The sequence below is a fragment of the Enoplosus armatus genome, chromosome 13, assembly GCF_043641665.1.
Source record: "Enoplosus armatus isolate fEnoArm2 chromosome 13, fEnoArm2.hap1, whole genome shotgun sequence".
In the NCBI taxonomy this organism is placed as follows: Eukaryota; Metazoa; Chordata; class Actinopteri; order Centrarchiformes; family Enoplosidae; genus Enoplosus; species Enoplosus armatus.
Genome location: NC_092192.1, coordinates 20,138,040 through 20,160,834, shown reverse-complemented (window position 1 = coordinate 20,160,834; position 22,795 = coordinate 20,138,040). Strand labels below are relative to the sequence as shown.

Genomic DNA, 22,795 nt, shown 5'->3' with positions numbered 1-22,795 from the left:
GGGCCGCCGCTGTAGCCTGACAAAAAGCCACAAGATCTTTTAATCATCTTTTCTCTCTCTGTCTCCACCTTTCCTCCCACTCCCCTCTCCTCTTCATCTATTAACCGGCAAATAGACTGGGCTGCTCTCTGATCTGCTCTCCTTCTCCTCACTGCCACACACAGCGTACGCTCGCTCACACACCAGTGCGATTGTCCACAGAGGCACTCCCTGCTCCACCTCTCGGATGCAAATGGTCTTTGGCCTTTGGCTCGGTAAGGAGACAATAAGATAATCCGGTGAGGATTTGAAGCGGGGCCACATACAAAGGAGGGCAGGTGGGCACATTTGCCTTCAGCTGCCATGCCATGGAAATGAGGTGCCAAAGGCCAGCGGCGACCAGTGCGGCTGCAGGGAGCCGAGCGGGACTGACAGGCTCTATCACTGTCACATGGATGGTCTGCTGTGTAGCACACAAACACATGATCAGCCATTTCACCATCCCAAAGTTTTGACAATGGCATTTATTTACAAAAGGGTATGTGCATTACAGCCTGTTTCTGGGTGGTATACAGAACAGGCCTTTTGACATTTTACTTTATCTGAGCGCTTATTCACTGTACCTGCACCAACTGACACACCGAAGCAGAACAGCATCCTCCCATGTCAAAATTCAGACTGCTTTTTACTTTTCTCAAACATTTACTGCACTGGACACTAGATTCCACATTTTTTCCCACTGTTTGCCTGCAACTAAGGATTTAACAATGAATCTGGTTATATTCTTGATTAATCGTTCAATGTACAAAAATGTCAAAAATTGTGAAGAATAACCATCGCAGCCTCTCAAAGCCCAAGATGACGTCTTTTCCAAAGATATTCAGTTCACAATGATGTAAAACAGAGAAAAGCAGCAAATCATCACAATGGAAGAGCAGGACCTAGTGAATGGAAGTTGTGTTTGTAAAATAAACTATTAACTGATCAGAACAGTTCCTGATAGAACTTTCTGTAGATCAACTCGAATAAGCTTTTGAAGTAATATTAACTCTTATTAACTCCTATATTCAGACATGGTGGACAACTGCTATGAAGGAAAGGAACATTGCTTGTTCTTTCTGAATAAAACAATGACGTAAGCAGCACCACCGCACTATCTTCTGTGAGTTATCTGTACCAAAGCTTGCCAGCAGATGAATTTGTAGCTTGTTGTTGCAGCAAAAGTAGTTGTCCATGTAAACCTACTGGGACAGAGCATCCCAATTCATTCATTTAATCATTCAGAGTATCGCAGGATGATGATGTTCTTGCCAGATTTGCATGCATTAGTAGAATTTCCATTGAGTTTTATTTCCATAGTCCGGTCAATTTTGCTGCACTTTTCTAAAATGTGTTGGTTCTGTTTCTTTAGATATGATATTGTTACCCAACACAAGTGCTCCACAGCTCGACATCTTTTGTTTACTTCAAGGTGAGTTGTTTTTACAAGCCTCTCTGGGAGTTTTCACTAATCTGCGTTTTACTGACATATAATTCTGTTGCAGTATTTCATCGCTGCTCTTCAATGCTCTCGATCTGTCAGTTTTATCTAGTTGTGTCAGTCATTGTGTCACAACTGTAAGAGGATAACAAAACTGTCACTGACCATTGGGTACTGAACGTATTCCAGCTAAAGAGTTGCATGCTTTTCTTGTCAGGCATCAGGTGAATGCATGCACATATACAGTTACAAAAGGCAATATGAAACTTGATTACAACGTGAACCAAAAGTCCAACGGAAGCAACGGAGCGTGGAGTTTAACAGGACGGGTCGAGGAAGATATGAAGATAGAGAGGGGAGAATAAGGAAGGAGGTTGCAGAGCTGTGACATTCCACAGATGTTTGTTGGGCTTGGCTGGCCGCACTCTAAGAACTGAGCTTCCATTTAGCTGACGTACACTTCAGCACAACAACAACAACAACAACAACAACAACAACAACAACAACTGCAGCAGCAGCAGCAGCAGCAAGTGTCCCTACTACTGGGAACAGTCACCCGTCCATCTCTGGCCGTTTTGCTTTACTGGATACTTCAGTCTTGTACATGGATATCTGCCATTTGCTGCAGCTTGTTGTTACTATCTGGGGTGTGTAAACATGTTTTGACTTGTCATGTGCTGCTGCAGTGACACAACATGCTGGCATTGGCACAGTTTCTGGCATGACATTATTAAACAATGTTTCTGGAATTAAAGCTTACAATAACAATCAGCCATCAAACGAAGACGGGTGAATTGTTTTGCTGATGGACAGTGACGTAAAAGACTTGCCAAGAAACCATGGTTAGTTATTAAAGCGCTTTCTTCGAAAGAGCAAGGAGGCCATTTTTCTGAACAACGCTGGTACTAGGGAGTTTGCATTATTGTTTACATGATAGCTATAATTACACATCAGAATATTTCAAGGCAGTGCAGATCTGACTTTAACATCAAAGCCACATTAACGTTCAAGAGATAAGACAAAAAGGAGGGAAAGATGACAGGGGGAAAAAAGAACATGAAGATGGTAAACAGCATTGAATTAGAGGACACATTTCCAGGGTGATATAATCTTCCCTACTGTCTAGCCACCTGACCATTGGGAAACAACAGCACTGTCTGCTGCCAAAGCAACACAAGCACACAAACACACAGAGCCCTGAGAGACGCACCAGCACCGGCTTTAGCACACAGTTCACACAGGGGACTAGGTGCTAGAGAAAACACTAGACTAAAACTCTCGAGGCCAGCACATTCACTTACACACACACACAGCTCTATTACTTTGAATTGATTTCCCTCTGCCACAAATGGAGAGGGGGTGAGCCTCTTTATATAAGTCAGATTAAACTTGGAAGGGAGAGAGGAATGGAAAGAGATGGAACGACAGGTCCACAAAAAGAGGAGAAATCCGATCCTCTGCAAGTCTATCATAGCCACACACACACACACACACACACACACACACAGATACAGCCGACTAAAGATAATACTGACATAACCCTGACAACAAGTCAGGTCCCAGCTCTGTTTAGGCTATATCACACCAGATGCACACACACGCGCCCCAGGGTTCCTCTAATACACCTGATGTCAGCTAAAAAGAAAATGTCTCAATCTGAATAGAGATACCTTTGCTCTTCTGAAAAAAATTTTTTTTTCCAGTAATTATGCTCATTACCATGTTCACATAATCACTTTGCAACTGCATGGTGACTGTGATGTGACATCTGTTCCTTCTTATGAAAGAGGCACTTATATCACTGCGGTGTGATATGCACTCTATTCACATAACATAATATGCATGCAAACAACTTTATCTGTGTAGCACGACACCCTTTCAGTGAAAAATCTGCAGTTATGGTTGCATGTAAAAAGGATGGCTGTTTTAAGCCATGCTCACATTGAGTCATTAGGTCATCATGCCCTTATTAATATGAGTAGTGCAGTTGTAATAATAAAAGGTTCATCACCCAGAGCCATGGCCAATTAGTCAGCCTCATCCTGGATTAAAACTGGGCTTCTGCAGTTAACCCACAAAAGGCAAGGCCTAGTTTGGCCTTTTTCTCTCAAATTAGCAGAGACGCCTGGTGAAAATCATGTTACACTGACTACCAGCTGTGACACATTCAACACGGAAATGTAACTAAATGCCATGGCCAAATTTGTAGGTCCCACAAAAATGGGGAAAGGTCAACAGGGTGACATAATCTCTTTGTTTTACTGAACAAATGAACCCACTTCTCTCTCTGTGACTCTGTGCAGTGAAATTAAGACTTCAATATCAGCTCATGGTGCATGTAAACCTTTATCAAACTGTTCATCTCAAGAATTAGATGTGCTTTATTTTTGACTCGAGCTCAATTTAAGTAGTCAGATTTGTTTTTTTTATCAAATTACGGGGAGAAAAGACACAAAGTATATTCCCTTTTTCTTTTCAACATTACCTCCAGTGGATAAGACTATGTGTGTTGGCCCCAGTACAAAGGTGACTAATCAGACCAGAAAAGTTTCAAACTAGATGTAAAGTGTCGACTTCTCCTGGTGGAGAAATAAGCTGTTCTTTATGCTCCGTGCATGCCAGTGGAAGTTTGCTTGTTGATGCTTTGAAAACATCTGTTGCACTAATCACACTCTCAAATAACGCTGGGCATAACACAGTGTAAAGCTGTGTCACCTCTGTGCTACACGCTATTCAATAATCAAGCAGCACATCAAAACAACTACAAGCAGCAGGATTTTTGTTTCGTCTAGTTCTATAAATGAAACTGAAAAAACGTGAAAAAGTGTGCAATGGATTACAGACCTCAGCTGAGCCGTTTGAAACTACAGGCTAGATGTTAAAATGCATTTTGCCTCTCTCCACTTAAACTGCATGACAATCCCTTGTTAGATATTACTTCAAATTAAACCCCAAAAACGTTGTTTCCGATACTGGAATCAATCTCAATCCACTTTTAAACACATTTTAAAACACTGAAAATGAACATGTTAAATCTATTGAGCTTTGAAGGAGGGGGATGAACTACAAGTTGTTTTAGCTGATGGCTGCACAGTGTTGTCTATACAGTGAGAAGAGACAAAGACAGGATCACTTACAGACCCCTGATCGTGGGCTCTGTGTAAGGATTACGTATTCTGCAACCCTCAAACACTCCTTAAGTATTCTTGGGTTGCATTATTAGCCTATGCAATGAATTTCAACAGAAACTTGCTAGCTAGGTGAGGTTCCTGTAGATCATTTAACATTTTTGGCTAGCTCAGGCTACAATGCAGCCACCTTGTAGTCTACAGCGATGAGGTGAAAGGTCTAACGCCATATAAGGGATTAGCTTTAAATGTGGCCATCTGTCTGAACCTCTGGATTAAAGACAGTACCATAGGAATCACAGTTACTTAGAAAAGGGCAGAGAGGAGGGTTGGGGGGGGGGGGGTGTGTTGCCTGACGGATTAACTATGACGACTTCGTCAGACCTTCGCTTGGCCCCGTACTCTGCCATAGCCTCTGGTCACATGAGAAGACGACAGGAATGGGAGGAATGCAGGGTACAGCAGCCGAGGAGGCAGGAGAGTGTGAAGAGCAGGGGGGGTTGAGAGAGAGCAGGGGAAATGTTAAGGACACAGGATTCCCTCCATGAAAAGTGAAACGTGTCCCTGCTGCTTCCCTCGAATTCCACTGCTGACACAAACATGAGTTTCCTCAGTGCTACAATACATAAAAAGAGAATGACGCCTGTTAACTTCAGTAATGAGAGATAAAGTCTTTGTTCTCTCAGGGCCTCTGGCTGGCATTAGAAGAAATGAGATGAATGAAGTGAATAATATTAAAATAAAATAAAAAAGGTGCTGTGAGTTTTCTGATGGTCTCTTTTTCCTCACACCACTTGAAACATTGTTAGCGTTTTGTTCGCTGTGCACACTGTCACGATATACGTAAATCAAAGTCATATTGGCTTCTGTAAATCATAGGTCTCGTTCACTTGGAAATGCTATACCTTGTTCAACACGACAGAAAGCCATAATCCATCCTTGTCAACTGAATGATACCAGAGAAATGGTTTACTTACTTCCATCAGGCTTCATGAATAAATATAGTTTCAACCAGTGCAGTCGACATAAATAATACGGGTTGCCTTGAGGCTGACAGTTCAAATGGGGGTATATGGTTAAAATGGGTATATTAGCAGATAGCCACAAATTGTAGGGTCTTTGTAAGGTCCGTGAGGCAAAAGACTTTGCTTTAAATTGTAACACTAAAGTGATGCAATGGGAAATGGACTATTAATAATGTATAATTGTGCAGCAATTAAGGAAATGGCCCATACCAATGAAAAACACTGGTATTTTCCTTTAAGAGCCATATTTATCTTCTGGACGGGATCTCTCCAGCAACATGATATATCCAGAGCGCCGGGTCACATGGTCCCACAGCCCAGTCTCCCTGGAGTTCCTGTTGCTAGAGAGACTGATGAAGTATAGGAAAGCCAAGGGGGTATGGGGTCCAGTGTTGGGGGCTGGGTGCTCAGCAGAGGTGCCGAGTTATCCTGTAAACCTGTATCAGCAGTATTAGTATGTATGCTACGTGTTATATGTGCTTTTTTTCTTTTTTCTGGCTGCATTTCTTGTGTCGCACACCAATAATTCTAATGAAAAGCTTGTGTGCCAACTCCTCCACTGCCCTCGGTGTGGACTGGATTGCATGCCGATTGTTGACGAGCATGTTTGTGTGCCTGTCTCCCTGTGTGTTTGTGTTGTGCTGGGAGCAGGGAGGGGATAAATTTAGCACTTTAGCCCCAGACTGGAGGCAGTGGCCCTTTATCCTGCACTGTCCTACTTAACAGAGTGCTGCTCTCTGCTTCCGCCTGCCACAGCGCACCAGGACTCACACATTCACCTCCCAACATCGGGCCAAAACAATAGAGGAAGAATGTCCTCAGCCGCATCACACACAGCCATGCAGAAAAGTGCTCACAGTCGCATGTGTTAATGCAGACATATCTGTTATTGTGTAACTATGTGTTGCATTCATTCATTATCATTCGCTCTTGTAATATAAGCTGACGCACAGTGGCCTCATTTCATAACAGCTTGATTTGTTAATGATGTTTTCAGTCAGACAACAACTAAATGCACAACAGACGACACATATTCAAATACAGTGGAGTAGTAATCTAACACTCTCCTGATTGCAGCGCAGTCGGAATAGATTGTGGATCTTGTAAATGCTGCTTTTATACGGAGCGCATAACAAGCAGATAAAAAAAAACGATATCCCTTTTGTCCTGATCAAATTGAAACATCAAAGCAGGCTGGATTTAATGTTGCTCTGAATTGCAGTAACGCAGCCAATTAGGAGCAAGTCAACGAGTTAGTCTGCCTTAAACTGACCAATAGAGCGCGAGCATCCCACTTCACCTTGGAAACACACAATCCCATGGTGCATTTCCCTGCTGCCATGACAACCGAGAGGAGCTCTCCCTTGTTCCCTCCCTCCATCCCCCGTGTTCTCTCCCGCTCCCTCTGTTTCCTGAAGCCAGTCTACCTCACAGCATAAGGTTCACAGAAACAGCCAGGCTGCACAACTTGGAGCCGCCTGTACTCCAGACAAAGAGAATTACTGTCAGCTGTATCAACACTTCCTGCTGCATTCGCACTTCACGTTTAAAACTAAACGCTTCAACCAATCAATGTGCATTGATTCATTTTAAAAATATATATATCAAAAACAATTAAGTTGTTTTCAATATTTTATTTTAACTTGAATCTTGATATATTTCTTTTTCTTGCAGACTCAAAAGAAATGTGATTCTCTGCAAACAAATGTGGCTAATTCCTCATAATAACTAAAAGAAAACAATAGGAGCAACTGGAGGCACTAATAGAGGTCATCATTATCAAAGATTGTGAAAATGCAGTTTTCTGCCCTCTGCTCACCACACACATCGGGCTAAAATAAGAAAGGAGGGAGGGAGAGTGAAAGAGGAGAGGGAGGGGGGTGAGGGGAGAGATGATGTAAGCATTTCAACACAGGCTGAGGTCTGGGGTTGAGGTTACAAACACTGTCAGATGACCACAGCCTCCACCAACTGGAGACTTGGGATGCTGCAGAGGAGTTGTCCGATGACCAGAGGGGTAGCCCGTGGTTCCCTGTAAGCAGATTTGATTCGTGCGGCCCCCTGTGTTTCTTATTTCTAGCTTTCCCAAGTCAGAAGACTAGGACTGATGACTGACAATGACAAGTGAGCTGCTATGGTACATTCAAGTAGAGCTGCAACGAGTCAAACACAAATTAATCTGCAAATATTCTGATAATTGATTAGGGCCACATCTACAGATTATTTTCATAAATCAATTAATCTGCCAACTATTTCTTCTGTGTACGCACTCTCTCCTCCACCAACATGTCTGATGTTGGAGTTTTCCCAACAGCACCTAAACAACCACCCAGCCCCAAATTCTAAACTTTGGGAAACACAACACATTTATTGAAATTCACGGTAAGAGATCTAATGATGAATATTGTCATCCTGGTGACTAGAATAACATATGCTCCTTAGTAAACTGTGTGGTATTGCCTAATTCAAAATGCTGTCTTACTATGACCCTACCAGTTATGCTCTGAAGAATCCATTTGATTATACAAATATATTTCATGAGAATTTTGTAGGAAAAGATATGCTACACATTTGGTTTTCCTTGCTGAAAATCCACTTGTGATTTAGAAGAAGAGGCAACACTAACTAGCGCCTGACCTACTTAGAGGAGACAGGTGAGCAGAGGTGTTGGCAAATACTGTTAACTAATCAGTTTAGTGTGTGTTTCTGTTTCTAGGGAGGGAGGGAGAAGTATCCCGTGAGACAATGTACAGTTACGTACAGTTTTCACTGAACAATAACAGTGGGAACTCCCTGGAACTTTCCAACGCCATTCCCTATGGAATCGGCAAGTCCATGAGAACGAAGTACGATCCGAACGCTGACGTAAACATTGTCATGCCACCCATGAGGATCACGTCTCCCAGGAGGTGAACATTAAGCTCTCTACGGCGGTACTGCTGGGACAAACTTGGGCATCTCCTCGCTGACAAGACGCATCAAAGGCAGAGAAGCTCTTTTCACATGCAAGCATAAGAGAGTAGGACCTATCACTGTGTACTTAGCATTACTTTGTCCCACAGAAACGAAAAGCAACTTTACGTCAGCCATTGAGTAATTACAAACACTACAGCCCTACATCAATAACAGCTCAGGAAATGTTTCACTGTCAGACAAGCTGGTCTGGGCGCAGTAGAGACATCAAAAAAAACACATAAGGGGTCTAGTAAATTTCCGTCACAGTTTTGTGGTGCTTTGTTTGTCAAAATCCCAGCGTGGCTGGAGCACAGCGGAACACACCAGAGGGAGAGGAAAAACATCCTTGACGACGACTAAGATTCAGGGTGGTTGCACCACTATTTATAACCTGCCCAGTCTGCTCCGTGACAGCAGAGGGGGATGGAGGGAAGGGGAGAGAGTGTGTGAGGAAAGAGAGGAGAGAGAGAGAGAGAGAGACAGCCAGACACACAGACAGAGGGTGGCCTGTGAATTCCAGAGCAGAGGAAAAGACCATTGTTTTTTTTTTCCCTTGACTGGGGCCCTCTGTGATCGGCGTACTGGGTAAAGAGGCAATAGAGCTAAAACAAGCCATGAATATAGCTTAAAAGAGAAGTGGCTTGTTCTTCAGTATTATTTTGTCTATTCGTTTGTCTATCACTCTGCCAGTTAAGTGAAAATCTATCATGTTTCTCCTGAGAGATGAGAGTCATTGTCCGCAGATGCAAGGCCCTGAAAGACTCTGCATTAAAGCTGGCAACTCTGATCTGCCACCCCACATTGTGGAGATGATAAAGACAAGCTGACAGCAGATAGCAGAGTTCTGGCCGTTTCTATCCTGGACAGAGCAACTGGCCTGCAAACATACACACACACAAGATTATGTCGCTGTGTGGCCCCCACGGTCACCTGACTGGGAAATCTGGCAATAACACCAAAACAACTCCAGAAACAATAACACACCGACACACGCTATCCAATGTATTCAAAAAAACACAAGCTCTGTGATTCTAGAGCTTTTTTTTTTCACAATTTAGAGGCTGCTGTCTGCTTTCTCATCTAACACCGCCCTGCAGTTGTTACCCAAGCCAAGCATACATCTTTCACACCTCACACTACAATTCTAATTTTCAAAAGCTAAATAAATAAATAAATTCCATCTGAGCTCTCAAGCCATAGCTGTGAGTTAAGTGTGGAGACATGGTGAGGTAGGGAAGAATCTGGGAGTTTGTGGGAGGGGGGCCGGGCAAAAACTACTACAGTCATTTTCTCCACACTACCCGCGTCTCCGTCTCTTATCAATAAACCCAGACACCAAGGGCAAGAAATCCAGCTCAGCAGATAGGAGAGAGGAGGTAGAGGATGTTTCAGTTGTACACAAACACACTCGGAGTGAGAGGAGAGATAGGAGACAGACAGTTCTGGCACTCCGGCACAACAGCACCTCTTTCAGTATTTGTTAAAACTCTCATATCACAACTGTAATGTAGTGTACAATGCAGGGATGTCCCGAGCTGATGCCCCCGGGACAGGGGCCAATCCAGACCTTTGTTTGATACATAAATAATGTTATATAAAGCCAGGTCCATTTTAAGATCCTTTGCTTGTTTGCCTTGTTGTACGGGAGCTGTCAAAAAGTGCCCAATGCTCTCCATGCAAAGCAACCTACAAGCAAGTGACCTGCAAGTTAACTGTGGGGCACACAAAACAAATAAAACAGCAGCCAGCCAGTTTCAACTGCACTGACAATATGGTGATGTGCAAGCAAGCCGAGCAGTTAAGGGGTTTTAAACCAAGTTTGGGCTACACATCTGAACTCCTGCAGTTGGTTGTAAACCGCTTTTGAGCTTCAATATTTTGTTGATGCTGGAGATGAAGAACCACTGTAGAGCACCATGTTAAATGAGCCAGCAATTGAAAACATGCTGTCAGTAGTTCTTAAACTAATTCTTACTCAAGGCTAAGGGTGCACTGTGCAGCTTAATGTTAAAGAAAAACACAAATGTGATAAAATAAAATAAAATTGTATTGGATAAATAAAACATGAGAAGGAAATCCTTTGTACAATATATGCTATTCCATATCTGCCTCGACCCAGAGCAGCCATATGAATACATACATTTGTACTGAGTGCTGCCCAGTGGGAACAGAACCCCTAACCCTGAAAGTGTGGGTTCAATAGCCTACACACAAAAACTGTGAACTCAGCCTGAGCTGCACTAGACCACATCACAGCCTAACAACAAGAGACAACATGCCTAAAAAGGGCAACGGTAGGGGAAGGAAAGCCAAGAAAATACCCATTTCCTCAGCGCAGGTACACGTGCAGAGCCCCGCCATGAAGGAGAGACAACGTGGATAAGAACTGAAGTGGTGACAACGTACCTCTTATTGATGGGCTTCTCATCCTTCTCGTAGGGCTTGACAAACCACTTGCCAATGCGAACGAAGCTGCGATTCATGAGGCAGCGCTCCAGCAAGTTGTGGATGGCTTTGAACAGCAGTGTGCGACATTCGTAGGAAAGGCCATTCTCCCACAGCCCATCATCCTCGGCTGGAAGAAGAAGAAAAAAAAAGAGGAGAGAGACAGAAAAAAGGTGAGAGAAGTGGAAAGCTTTAAGAGTTTTTGTGCCATTTTTACAAACTCTCTAGGGCAAACAATGTCAGTGTTGACAGCACAAAAACTCCATTTACAATTACAGAAAGAATGATGCATGTTGCTGCTGTGGTTGGAAGAAGCATGGCACAAAGCAGCCGTACCCTTGATCAGATGGCACAGATCGCTAATAGGGACATTCCTCAATGTTTACAAGAATTAGTATGAGAGCACCAACTGCCATACCAAACATGTTGTCACATGACACCGTACCACCAATATCAAGCATGCAAGTTAAAAATATTTAATTTCATCACCCAGCTTTACCTTGTTTAAGTTAAAAAGGTGACTCGTGAAAAGGTCTCACGGTAAAAACGTGTGCAAAACTCACAACTCCAACATTCTATAACTCTGCATATACAGTAGTTCATATCATACACTGTTTGTGTGGATGACATCAACTTTGAGAACACAGTTCACTTACTAAACACTCAATGAATTCAGTCCTATAGATTACAATATGAAACACCTTGTTATTCCAGTCTTTCTAATAAACATAGACGTAGCTGTGAGCAATTATGTTTCTAATCAAACACACAGGAGACTCAGAATGGGATCTTGTGTATACACTTGTAAGAATAATCACTGAAGGAGAACCGTGACGAGCCATTCTGAAGGACCTGCCAGTTAACGGTGGACACCTTGATACAGAAATGGCACGTTTCCTGGAATGCAAAACAGTAAGCCATTTCTAAAGTGACATCTGAAAATCGGATCGCAAAAAGATGGCAAACACGCAATGAGAAGAGGTTAAGTAGAAACCTGCTGCTGCCTGCTTTTAGGCTGTGGAGGTTTCAGGTGCTTTCTGGTCCTCCGCACATTCAGTTTTAATACCAGGAGTGTAACGGTACACAAATTCACAGTTCAATAGTACCCTGGTTTTGTTTTCGGTACAGTGGGGGGGAAAAAAACAAGATTTAACTTCTTTTCACTTTGCTGTAAAAATGAACACAATCAAACATTTACAAATGGTCAAAAAGTGATGTGGAATTAAACAAAAAGGCAACAGCTGTGTGCTTTAAAACTGTGTGCACACGTAGGAACATTATGTGGCTCAGACAGTTGGAGCATAAAATGCATGAATACCATGTCTTCTACAAAACTGATGATGGTAATATATATATCAGCTGCAATAAACACTCCTGTGTGTAACGTCCGCTCCACTGTCATTGTTGATGTTTCAGCGAGTCGCTGCTTGAACACCATGGGAAACCATGATGATGGGCGATTTGTGATGGTCTTTTCTGGCCTCTCTTTTGCGTTGTTATACAGGCGGGGATAACCCAGCGACCACGGTTTAGCAAACAGAAAGCAACTGACACTCTCTGGTGGAACTTGCACTTTCGAGTTTCTGTTCCACAACTACAAGACTTGTGCTGTAGTTAGACCGTGTTAGGCTCACAGCACTGCAATTATTTGGTTCATAAGGCGCACCGAACCGAAACGAGTCACATACGAAACAGGGTATCCTGTACCAAGCTGTTCAGGGTGGATAAATGTACCGTTACAACCATATCAGAGTTGCTTTCTGAATCACATTCGGCGCTGGCCTGAATGCTGGTCTAATCTCATTAACAGCCACTGCTCACATCTTACAGCACTTAAGCTCCTTTCAGTCATGTCTCCAGCAAACATCTCCCCAAGTGTGCTGTCTCTGCCTGAGCACAGACGAAATAAATACCGGGTGTGACCCACCCTTCGTGTCAGCTTGGCGTGCACCGGAGGAGGCACAAGACAGCCCAGAAGCAAGTTAATCAAAGTTTATTGAATTATTAAGTGAAGCCTTGGCTTGCTGTTATAATGCAAAGGTAGGTTAAGATATTTTAAATTTAGATGATTCCAAGGCTTTCAAAATAGGAAATTACATTGATTTCCTTCCTTAAACAAGAGAGACACCATGGGCCCTGTGCCAGCCTGGCAGGTCTGAGAAGCTTGTTTAAGGAGATGCTCAGAGCTTTTATGCTTTTCCTGACTTTAAGCAAACAGCCAGCTATGTTGCATGGATGCAATTACAAAAGTCTGCTGGAAAAATGTAAAAGGAGTCAATTTTGATTTTAAAAAAGGGAAAAGGGTATCCCAACCCCATCAAATCCACTTTCAAATGCCACAGCGAGTTCAGCTAGCCTTTAAAACAATACATTCAACCAAAAGGAAAACAACCTCAGGCTACCTGCCAAGTGAAGGGGGCTACGTGCCCGATAATTTGGAGAGCAACAAACTAATTCATCAGGTGCACACACATCTTGAGGGATAAGATCAGGAACACAGAAAGGCAGGGCAAAAGCAGGAAAAAGGAAGGAAAACAGCAATTTCCCATTAGAAATTAACAACAACTGCAGAATGAAAGTAAATCACATCAACAAAAGTATGAAGCAATTTAACTTTCTAGAAAATGTGGATGTGATAGAGTATGCATGAGATCAAGAAGTCTGCTTTTCGTGATTTAGTAGCTGCTCTGGCCATCCTGTAAGACATGGCAGGCAAGAGGGCAAAAAGTCAACAAGAAAAGAAAGCCGGCCCACTGAGGCACTGACAGAGGATTAAGGAAAAAGGACAGGGAAAAAAAGAAAACAAAATGCGATTTAGGCCAAACTCTAATGCTTAAGAGACAGATCAGTGTGACTGATAACGTTTGAAAGACCGGGGAAAATGAGGAGAGCAGCAAGGCTTAAACCCACAGCAAGAGAGACATCAGCCCGCGTGCATTTTGCAGTTAAACCTGCAGTCCTACTTCAGTTCTCTTAGGATGAAGGCTGTAAAACTGGCAGAAACCTCCCTACACCTACTTTCACATCAAGCGCCATGGCAATCCCATCTGCTTTCCTCTGCCAAGACCACATCTGCCCCGTACCTCCTCCTCCTCCTCCTCCTCTCTGTCGCCTGTTCCTCCTCAGTCTCTCCCTCGAGCGCAGAGCAGCTCTAAAACAGGCGTCTGGTTTACATCAAGTGTTCCTAACGACCTCATGTTCATCATGCAATGCCTGCTGCAGCGCTCCCCGCTTCAGACGGACACAAAAAATGTTGCAGTCGAAATCTAGCAATTACGCCGATGTAAACAATGTGACACTCACCCACTACAAATGGCAATGCAAACTTATAAAAAAGGAAAAAAAAACTAACTTTCAGAAGAAAACCAAACATCCTGGGAAGGGGTGACTCTCTGCTCCGGGATAGACAGGACTTGCCTGTGTCTGTTTTAATGGGGGAATCCCCATGACAGATGTCTCCAGACTCGACCAGCCACAACGACAGGGCAACAAAATCCTTGTTGCACCTGTCTTCCCGGGTCCTCGAGTGAAACCCATTAGACTTCTTTGAGACAAAAGCGAGAACGAAAGTCTCGGCTATCAACATTGCTCTGCATAACCCCCCCCCCCCCCCCGCAAAGATAAAAGCTAATCAGCAGATATAGTCAATTGAAAAGGAGCAGGTCATAACTTGCAACAAAGTGTTGTGTGACACTTGGTTCGTGCAGAGATTGCAAATTGCAAAATAGCAAAACATGGCACAGAACTATTCAACAAACAAAACAGAACAAATCCTGTTTAACCATCTTATCGTACAGCCTCTGAAGTGAAAGCTATGACTGCAACTAACAATTATTTTCATTATCGATTTATCTGCAGATTATTTGTTAGTCAATAAATTGCCAGAAAAGAGTGAAAAATGCCCATCACAATTTCTCAGAGCACTAAGTGACGTTTTCAAATTGCTTGTTTTATCTCACCAAGAGTCCAAAATATGCCACTCAGTTTACTGTATCCGATAGAAAAGGCATCAAATCCTCACGTCCTAACAACTGGAAGTATTAAATGTTTGGCATTTTTGACTGAAACTATTAATTAGTGAAATAGCTGCCAATTCCTTTTCAGTGAAAGTGTACATTACCATTAACCAAACTGTTTGCAGTAAATGTGCATTTTGCAGGGCTACCTCCCATTTCAATTTCCACCGTATGTACTTCACAAGTTTTTACGTGTAGTAGATGGTTATAATGAACACTTTAGGTACCGAAAAACATAATTTTCTCTTATATCTGTGACCCAAAATTCCAGCTTGGTGACAGATCTGTGAGTGCACATGCGATGGGAGGGTGGGGAATGGTGAGCGGTGGTCAGTGCACAGGGCGAAAGATGAGTGGCCTCATTTAGACAAAGATTTATGAGCTCAGCTGATGGCTGGGACACTTTCATGTCTCTGCCTCCTGTGTAGCAGGCCCAGATGAGCTGACCTTTATAACAACTCTCTAGCTCTAGCAAGTATACCCACATCTACCTCGAGCAAGGAAACACCTTTTGACACAAAAGCACAAGACACCTTTCCTTTAACACTGAGATGCAATGCAACACCAGCATGCCGCGCATCCCAAAAACACGCCTAAATATCACAACACGACACAAGTGTTTCTGGGGTCTGAGAAAGTTAAGGAATTCAGTAAAGGCTGAGGAACATTTTTTGGAGGTCCACTCCCCAGTTGCTCGTCTGTGTATAAGCAATTAGAGCAGCAGTCGGTCATTAAACAGCAAGATTAATGCCTTGTGATCGACTGCTCAGGGGGATTCTACCAAGCCTGGCCAGAAGGTTCTCTCCTCTCCTCCACTTCCTCCTCCTCCTTATCTACAAGGAAAGAGAGAGAGAACCAATGGTGCTCTGTAAAGTCTCCATTACTAATTAATGAATATTTCTTAAGCAGAGAGGGAAAAGAGAGAGAGATAGAGAGAGAAGAGAGGGAGACTGCACCCATGGGCCAGAGCTGCATGCATGGCCGAGTCCCTGCGCTGTGCCAGTCAATGGAGATCCATCAGAGAGAGCGAGAGATGGAGCAGGACGAAAAAAAGGAAAGCGGAGGGTGGTTCACAGGCAGGAGATTAGCCCGAGAAAATTGATCCCCAAGCACAAAAGCCAATGGCCTCCTCTACTTTTTCCTCCTCAGAGCTGGTCTGGGTGTATCTATTCATCATTCTCTGCGTTGCACACAGAGGTTTAGAGCCACCTTTGAAGGGGGGGGGGGGGGGGAAGAGAAAGCATCACAAATCCTAAGCCAAGGTTAACCACGTGTATCACTGACTAATTAACTTTGATACACAGCCACACCAAACCAGTGTGTAGTCCCAACAAACACTCACCAAAACTAAGTATTGTTGATCAAATAGTATACAAAATTAGAATTTTCTAAGACAAATTAAAGAGAAAATACAGCTTTCACAGTGTTAACAGGATGCTTAAATGTCATTCCAGAGAGCAATGTTTCTTGTCCCAATTAGTTATTGTAAGTCACTTCATGAATTAATTTTAGCCATAGCCAGTACGTGGCCCAGACTCTTCACTGTCCACTTTAAAGCTTTTGGACACCCTTTGTCCATGTTTACAGCTGAAGTGTGGAGATTTCAAAATTTAGTTTGACTTTCACAAGCTGTCCAAGTCAATAACATTTGGAAATCCTAAAGAGTGAGTGGCATTTCTCCTTTCTGAATCCTTGCCTGGGGCATTCACAGCGCTGCAGTGCATACAATGGGCCTTACATCATTGGGGGACTGAATCTGTATCACATTCATTTTTGTGTGTCATCGCTGCTGTCGCTATCCAAGAGAGCAAATACGCTATTATGATCTTTAAAATAGGATTGCAAGTGCAGAGTCAGACAACCACATAACTGATGGCTTGACATTTTCCTCTGAGAATATGGCTCTCTCATACACAAATATGATCCTACATCTTCATAGTCGAAATTTGTCAAGTCATAAAGATTAAAGCTTAAAATCCGCAGGCAAGTTTCTCAAAGTGGGGAAAAAGCAGATACTCGTACTGATGGGCTGCAGGCTGATGGAAACAAGCACCAGGAAACGAGTGCAAGAGTGGCTGCATGGCAGCAGCAGCAATCAAATAAACATGATTTATTGAATTCAATACAATTGCTGTTTTAAAATTACAGCTGTCTAACTCAGATTAAAAAAAATGAATTTGAAGTCTACCATGTGCAACATATCAGCATGCCACACAACCAATAAATCAACCTGCTGAGTAATTCTAAAAGGGTACTTGTCAACAGTACCTTAAACCAATTGCATGACGAGAAGATCTGTTTGCTTTGCTAAATGCATTTTGATGTTCGGTGTCACACACTTGGCAGCAGTATCACTTCACAAGAGTTTTATTTTAGATTCAGAAAGTGTTTCCTGTATTGATATGAGTAGGCAGGAATTGTCTTATGATTATATAGAGAGCAGGAAACAGATCCGTTTCTTTTCCGTACAGACTCCCTGGTGATCAATGCAAACTTGAGCTACAAAAGGTGTAAAGCTGCCAGTACACAGTTTACTCCACCAGCTGCATGCTGGATGGTCGAATAGCTGTCTTTTCTAGCATAACAGGCCCTAAAGGTACCAACATGCCAAATAACTTTGTATTGTCCATGCTGTTTTTTTTCCCTCCAGTAAAAAGAACTGATCATCTTTCTCTGTTTTAGGATTAAAGTCTGTTTTACACAAAAACAACAGCAGATCAAATCTTTCACCTAGGTCAGGTGGTTCATCATAAAGTCATTGTATAGACAACAAAAATCCAAGGCACTTGTATTCGAATGCTGTGGAGATTTGTTGTCAACAAACATCTGTATTCTGCAGGTAGTGCTTCAAACAGAGCATCTCTCACAGATGTGAGGACAGTTCAATCCTTCTGAAGTTGTGAGATCTTCATAGAAGACAGGAAAAGAATAGTCTGACCTGTAAAACAGTGAAGCTTTCAGCCAGCACAGCCTTTGCAGACTACTGAAATATGCCCTTTGGAACTGGATATTCTGCCCTGAGGTGCAACGCCGGGTTGTTTTTATTTCACCCTTGATTCAAATAGGCACAGAGGGGAGTGGTCAAACAAGAACAAAAAAAAAAAATTCTATGAACTTGGCAAAGCTAGAAAAATTCCAAGAATTACTGCACACCAGCAAAAACCAAAACAATTGTCTGAAGATCGCTGTGGAAAACAAGCACACAAGTGCTGCTAAATTGAGCCTTTCTTCCCTTAATGATTGGATGGATCCCAAACAATGTGTTCGTCATCAACTGGCGGAGGAGATGGACATTATAAATGCAGTCCTCTTCTTCCCTCCCCCACTATCACTCTCTGTCGTTCTCTAGAGATCCGACCCAACACCCAGTAGTGAATAGATGTGTGAGCCCCTGGGACTATGGTGGAGACGGCTCACTGATGACCTGTTCTGGACAGCAGATGACCGTCTCCCCGCATTTAACCTTCCCCTTAACAACAACAATGTATTCATTAAATCAGACACTTACTAAAATCTCTTTTTCACCTTAAACTTAATCAGAAAGGTAAAGAATGACTGCACCGTCATGCCCACCACTCTAGAGTCACACGCAGCTGAGGGAACAGTGAATGAGGAAGACCCAGGAGGGAAATGTGGTGCCAGACTGCCAGCAGTGGAAGCCCCAGTGGGACTTCGTCGTAAAGGGGAAAGACGTTATGGAGGGTGGGAAAAGGGACCGGGAAAGACTAGTAAGAACTCTGTGGAGAAATGTACCACCGTGCAATTACCCTCACAGACAGACATCCACTAATGTCTATGCAAAAAAAAAAAAAAAGAGATCAGTGGGTCTTAGAGGGAAGGAAAAGGCAGCCATTTATCTTTCGCTTTGGATGTTCCTGGTCAGGATATTCCACCAGCTTTTGAGGGGAGAGGACGATGAAGAGAGCAAAGCATTTGCATAAGAATACATGCCTATACTCAACCAATGGTGGGGGGGGGGTTGATTCAGCAATGGCATTCACTTGTTGGGAATAATCTCTGTGCATGGCTGGGGGAAGATTAGAATTGGTTTTTCTCGTTGTGTTAGTACTAGCAAGTCGGGTTGTCCAACAGTGTAGAGATGGGACTTGGTGGTTACCCATACGTTCCTTCAATGGTGATTAAGTGTCAGACATTAAAAGATCCCTCAAGTTTTCCGCCCTTCACTACTCATCTCCGTAGCTCACTCCTTCTCCCCTCATCTCCCTGGAGAGAAGGGATTACTGGCACACTGGTATACAGAAATGGCACTTGCTCAAAATTAAAAGACTTTCACAGGCCGCTAATCTAATGAGGGTGGAAAGGGGTGGGGGGAATGAGCAAGCGCCATTTCAGCCTGCCGAAATGAAAGGAAAAGAGCGGATTTTCATGTTTACCGCCAACATTGCACTAAAGACTAAAAAGAGGCTAATTACACAAAAAGAAAAGAAAGCTTTTTTTTAAATTCCCAAGAGAGGCTGGGACCTAAGGCAAAAAATAAAAATCCATCAATCTAGTGGGATTTTAAAAAAATTGTGGCAGTTAAAAGGCAACAACAGTTGTGACATTCCAGTTGAGTGCACGGGTCGGGCCGGTCCTGCCATGGTCTGCCCTGCCAACGCTAGCTGGTATTTGTCGATTCACACCTCCACAGGCAGAGCACCCAGGAGAGTCCACAAACGGAACAGACTGTCAATCATCTCCCGACTTCCTGGGCTACATACACACACACACACACTCTGCCAGCGCAGTGATCTTCAATCCTGGCGCCCAGGACCTATCAGCATTCATGCGACACTGCCTTATTCCCAATTAGATGGTCAGAGCGAAGACCTGCAGGAATCTGGGGCCTTAGCAGAAGGACTGAAAAGTCCACTGCACTAAGGGGCGAATGATGCTAGAAAATAACTGGTTTGTACGACGTGTTGTCCAGTTTCTCCTGGAAGACAGTCATAGTGTTGAACTCTGTTGTTCACATGAGAAGTGACAGAAATAGCCGTGTAAAGAATGAAAAAAAGAGCAAGAGAAGGCGTGAAATGAGTGTAAACGCCACCCCCCCCCCACCCCCTCAATTCAGACATTGGAAAGGTGTGGGTGAGGGTTTTTCTTTTTCTAACGCTAGGAAAAGGTAGACATATACAGGTAAAGCAATCTAGACAGAGGTCCCGACATCCCTCCAGTCCCGACTCGGGCTGTGTTGTCAGGTCTCAGGACACACCATCCTGAACACACTGATCAGCAGCTGCAGATCAGAGGTTGGGGGATGAGGACGAGAGAAACAAGCCCTCTGGCTGACTTCAGATCCATCTAGAGGCTGCTCTGCTTCACTTCACTGGCAGAGCCCCACAGCAGCTACAGGAGAGGGAAAGGCTCAAGGAGGAGGAGGAAGACGTCTTCAACTAGAGAGAAGGGAGCAGCAGCTTCCAAACAGGAAACACGGATTACACCGCCCATCTGGGAACCATTCACACCGAGACACAGTTGAGTCAGGGTGCGAAACACTTGAGGAACGTGGGGATTGTGAAAAGTCTTATCAGGTGCTCGGGACACATGTCTCTGTGTCCACGTCATTCTCTAGAGGAATAGGTGCCTTGCAGGTGTGGGGTTTTATCAAGAATTCAAGGAACACCACATCTGAAACAAGACCTGCCACGGGTCTGCCAAAACATGATTCATCATTTTGTTTTAAAATACCCGGAAGGAAGATGTGGCGCAGAGTTTCTGGTCAATATTCATTATCTAATATCTATCTCCTGAAAAACAAAATTCATCATGCTTAATCTCCCCAACGCCAGTGTGAGAACATAACACTGACTCCAACAATTTCCAAATATAGATTCTCCATACCACCCCCTCCTACTTGAAATGTAGCGCAGTACATTAGAGGGCCTGAGCCAGACGCTTCAGGTAATTACCAGGACCCGTTAGGCCTGAATGAGCTGCCCATCGTAGCCTTCAGCTCCCATTTTGAGTCCACTTCAGGCACAATGTCCCATAATGAAGGAGGGTCACAGACGGGCTGTGCTTGGCTCCGACTCCGAAGTTCAATCTACATGGCAGAGAGCATGAATAAAGACGGCCTTTTCCATCCTCCACCTCTAATGTTACTGTTACTGAAGAGGGAAAAGAAGAAAGTGGGGGGTGGATGCATTTGCCTCGTTTCTGCATGGCCGCTCCCACATGCTGCATTTCTCACTCAAGTTATAATCGGACTGAGCTCAGTTTCCTTCAGTTACTTCCTCTGTGGAATGGCGACCTGTGACCTTAGATTACTTGTTCTACTTGGTCAAAATAAAATGCAAAAAGGTGCTGCTTCATCTGTTGTAGGGTAGCGGCCACTTAGACATAACATCTCTCTCTCTCTCGCTCTCTCTCTCTCAAACACACATGCAATAATGAGACTGCGTGATGCGCAGTGTCTCCAGGGAGAGGAAGTAGCCCTACAGGTGTTGGCACTACCAGCCTGGCTCGCTATCTTATCACTCAGGAGGAGGGTAAGAGGGGGCATTAGGGAAGTATCAGATCTCACAGATTTTAAGACTTCCCCGAGGCTCTCGCTTACAGGGTATCTCCCCTGTGCCTACCTGACAATCAAGCAGTGAAATCTGTATCATTTTTCATTGTACAACCAATAACGTATCTTGACAAGGTGATCGATGTTCAAGTGCTTCTTTTACAAAAGCCGAGAGCCCTCTACACTTCCAGCTATCTTTTACAGCCATCACTCATTTAGCTATATAACCTTGAATGAATCCAACAAAAGGTGCATTGGTAGGGGAGGTGAATTTCATATTCATAAGTGATTTTTCTTGCCACAGCACTGAATCAGAGACATTGAATAGCAGGCTTTTCCCTCTTTTTAATCATCTAATTTGCCAAAACAACTAGAAAGAAGAACTTGGCTGACCATCCACCAAACTATCATGCAGCAGCGGGGTAAATTAACTGCTTTTTAACTGTAAGAAACACCTCTGAGTCAGAGAGCTCACTCCCTGTTCCCTTGAAGGCAATCAGTGAATCCCTACAAGCACCCTGGGTGTTATTCAGTAGCTGACCCTGACCTCTGACCTCCATGTAGTGAGGAAGCAGCATAAAGAGGAAGTACCTGCATAGCTCAATAAAACATACAATATTTTTTCCAATTGACATGCCCTTATGCGTGTGCCAAGGGGTCCCAACCTGTAAGCTCGTGGTGGATGAGATCTGCGAAGTTCGGGTCATCCCCCCACCAGAAGAGCCAAAGCTCTCTCCGGCCCTGCCGCTGGCTGCGCCGCCATACGCTGAGCACGTCGGCCTTCAGGCAGCGGCTGAAGCTGCATAGGATGGGGTCCTCTTCTGTCACCGGGAAGAGGATGGGTGCAGAGGTGGGACCCTGCCACACAAACCTCTTCCATTTGATCCCTGTCAAGTCAGCCTGCAAGACAAGAGAGGGGGGGGGGGGGGAGGGAGAGAGAGAGATTGTTAGTGTGCAGAGTCGCTGCTTCAGGATCCACTCAGCACCTCTGCGTAAACATGTGCTGAGCAGAGTGTAAAGAGTAGGTATTAATCCTCTTTTATGGGGCAGTACACCCACCAACTACTTCTGACAACAAGACACCCAGGCTGTCAAAATTGAAAAAAAAAGAAAGAAAGCTACACAGATGACAACAAAATAGAGCACCACTGTGCGTTGATACAAAAAAGAAATTGCCCTGAAGAATTGGGACATTTGTTTGTATCTGCAAAGAACACTGTAGTTGTGCTTCAGGTGCTTTCAATATCACCATGAAC

General features: G+C 43.8%; 1 protein-coding gene across 2 annotated transcripts in view; it reads right to left on the bottom strand.

Annotated features, from left to right (window-relative positions):
• The window catches only part of med13a (mediator complex subunit 13a), a 68,869-nt gene that overhangs the window by 37,409 nt on the left and 8,665 nt on the right, over window positions 1-22,795 (bottom strand). For both annotated transcript variants that reach the window (XM_070916851.1, XM_070916852.1), the window contains exons 2-3: window positions 22,205-22,439; window positions 10,974-11,142 (exon numbers count right to left, since the gene is read on the bottom strand). In XM_070916851.1, the coding sequence (XP_070772952.1) occupies window positions 10,974-11,142; window positions 22,205-22,439 (404 nt within the window). The remainder of the gene's footprint in view (window positions 1-10,973; window positions 11,143-22,204; window positions 22,440-22,795) is intronic.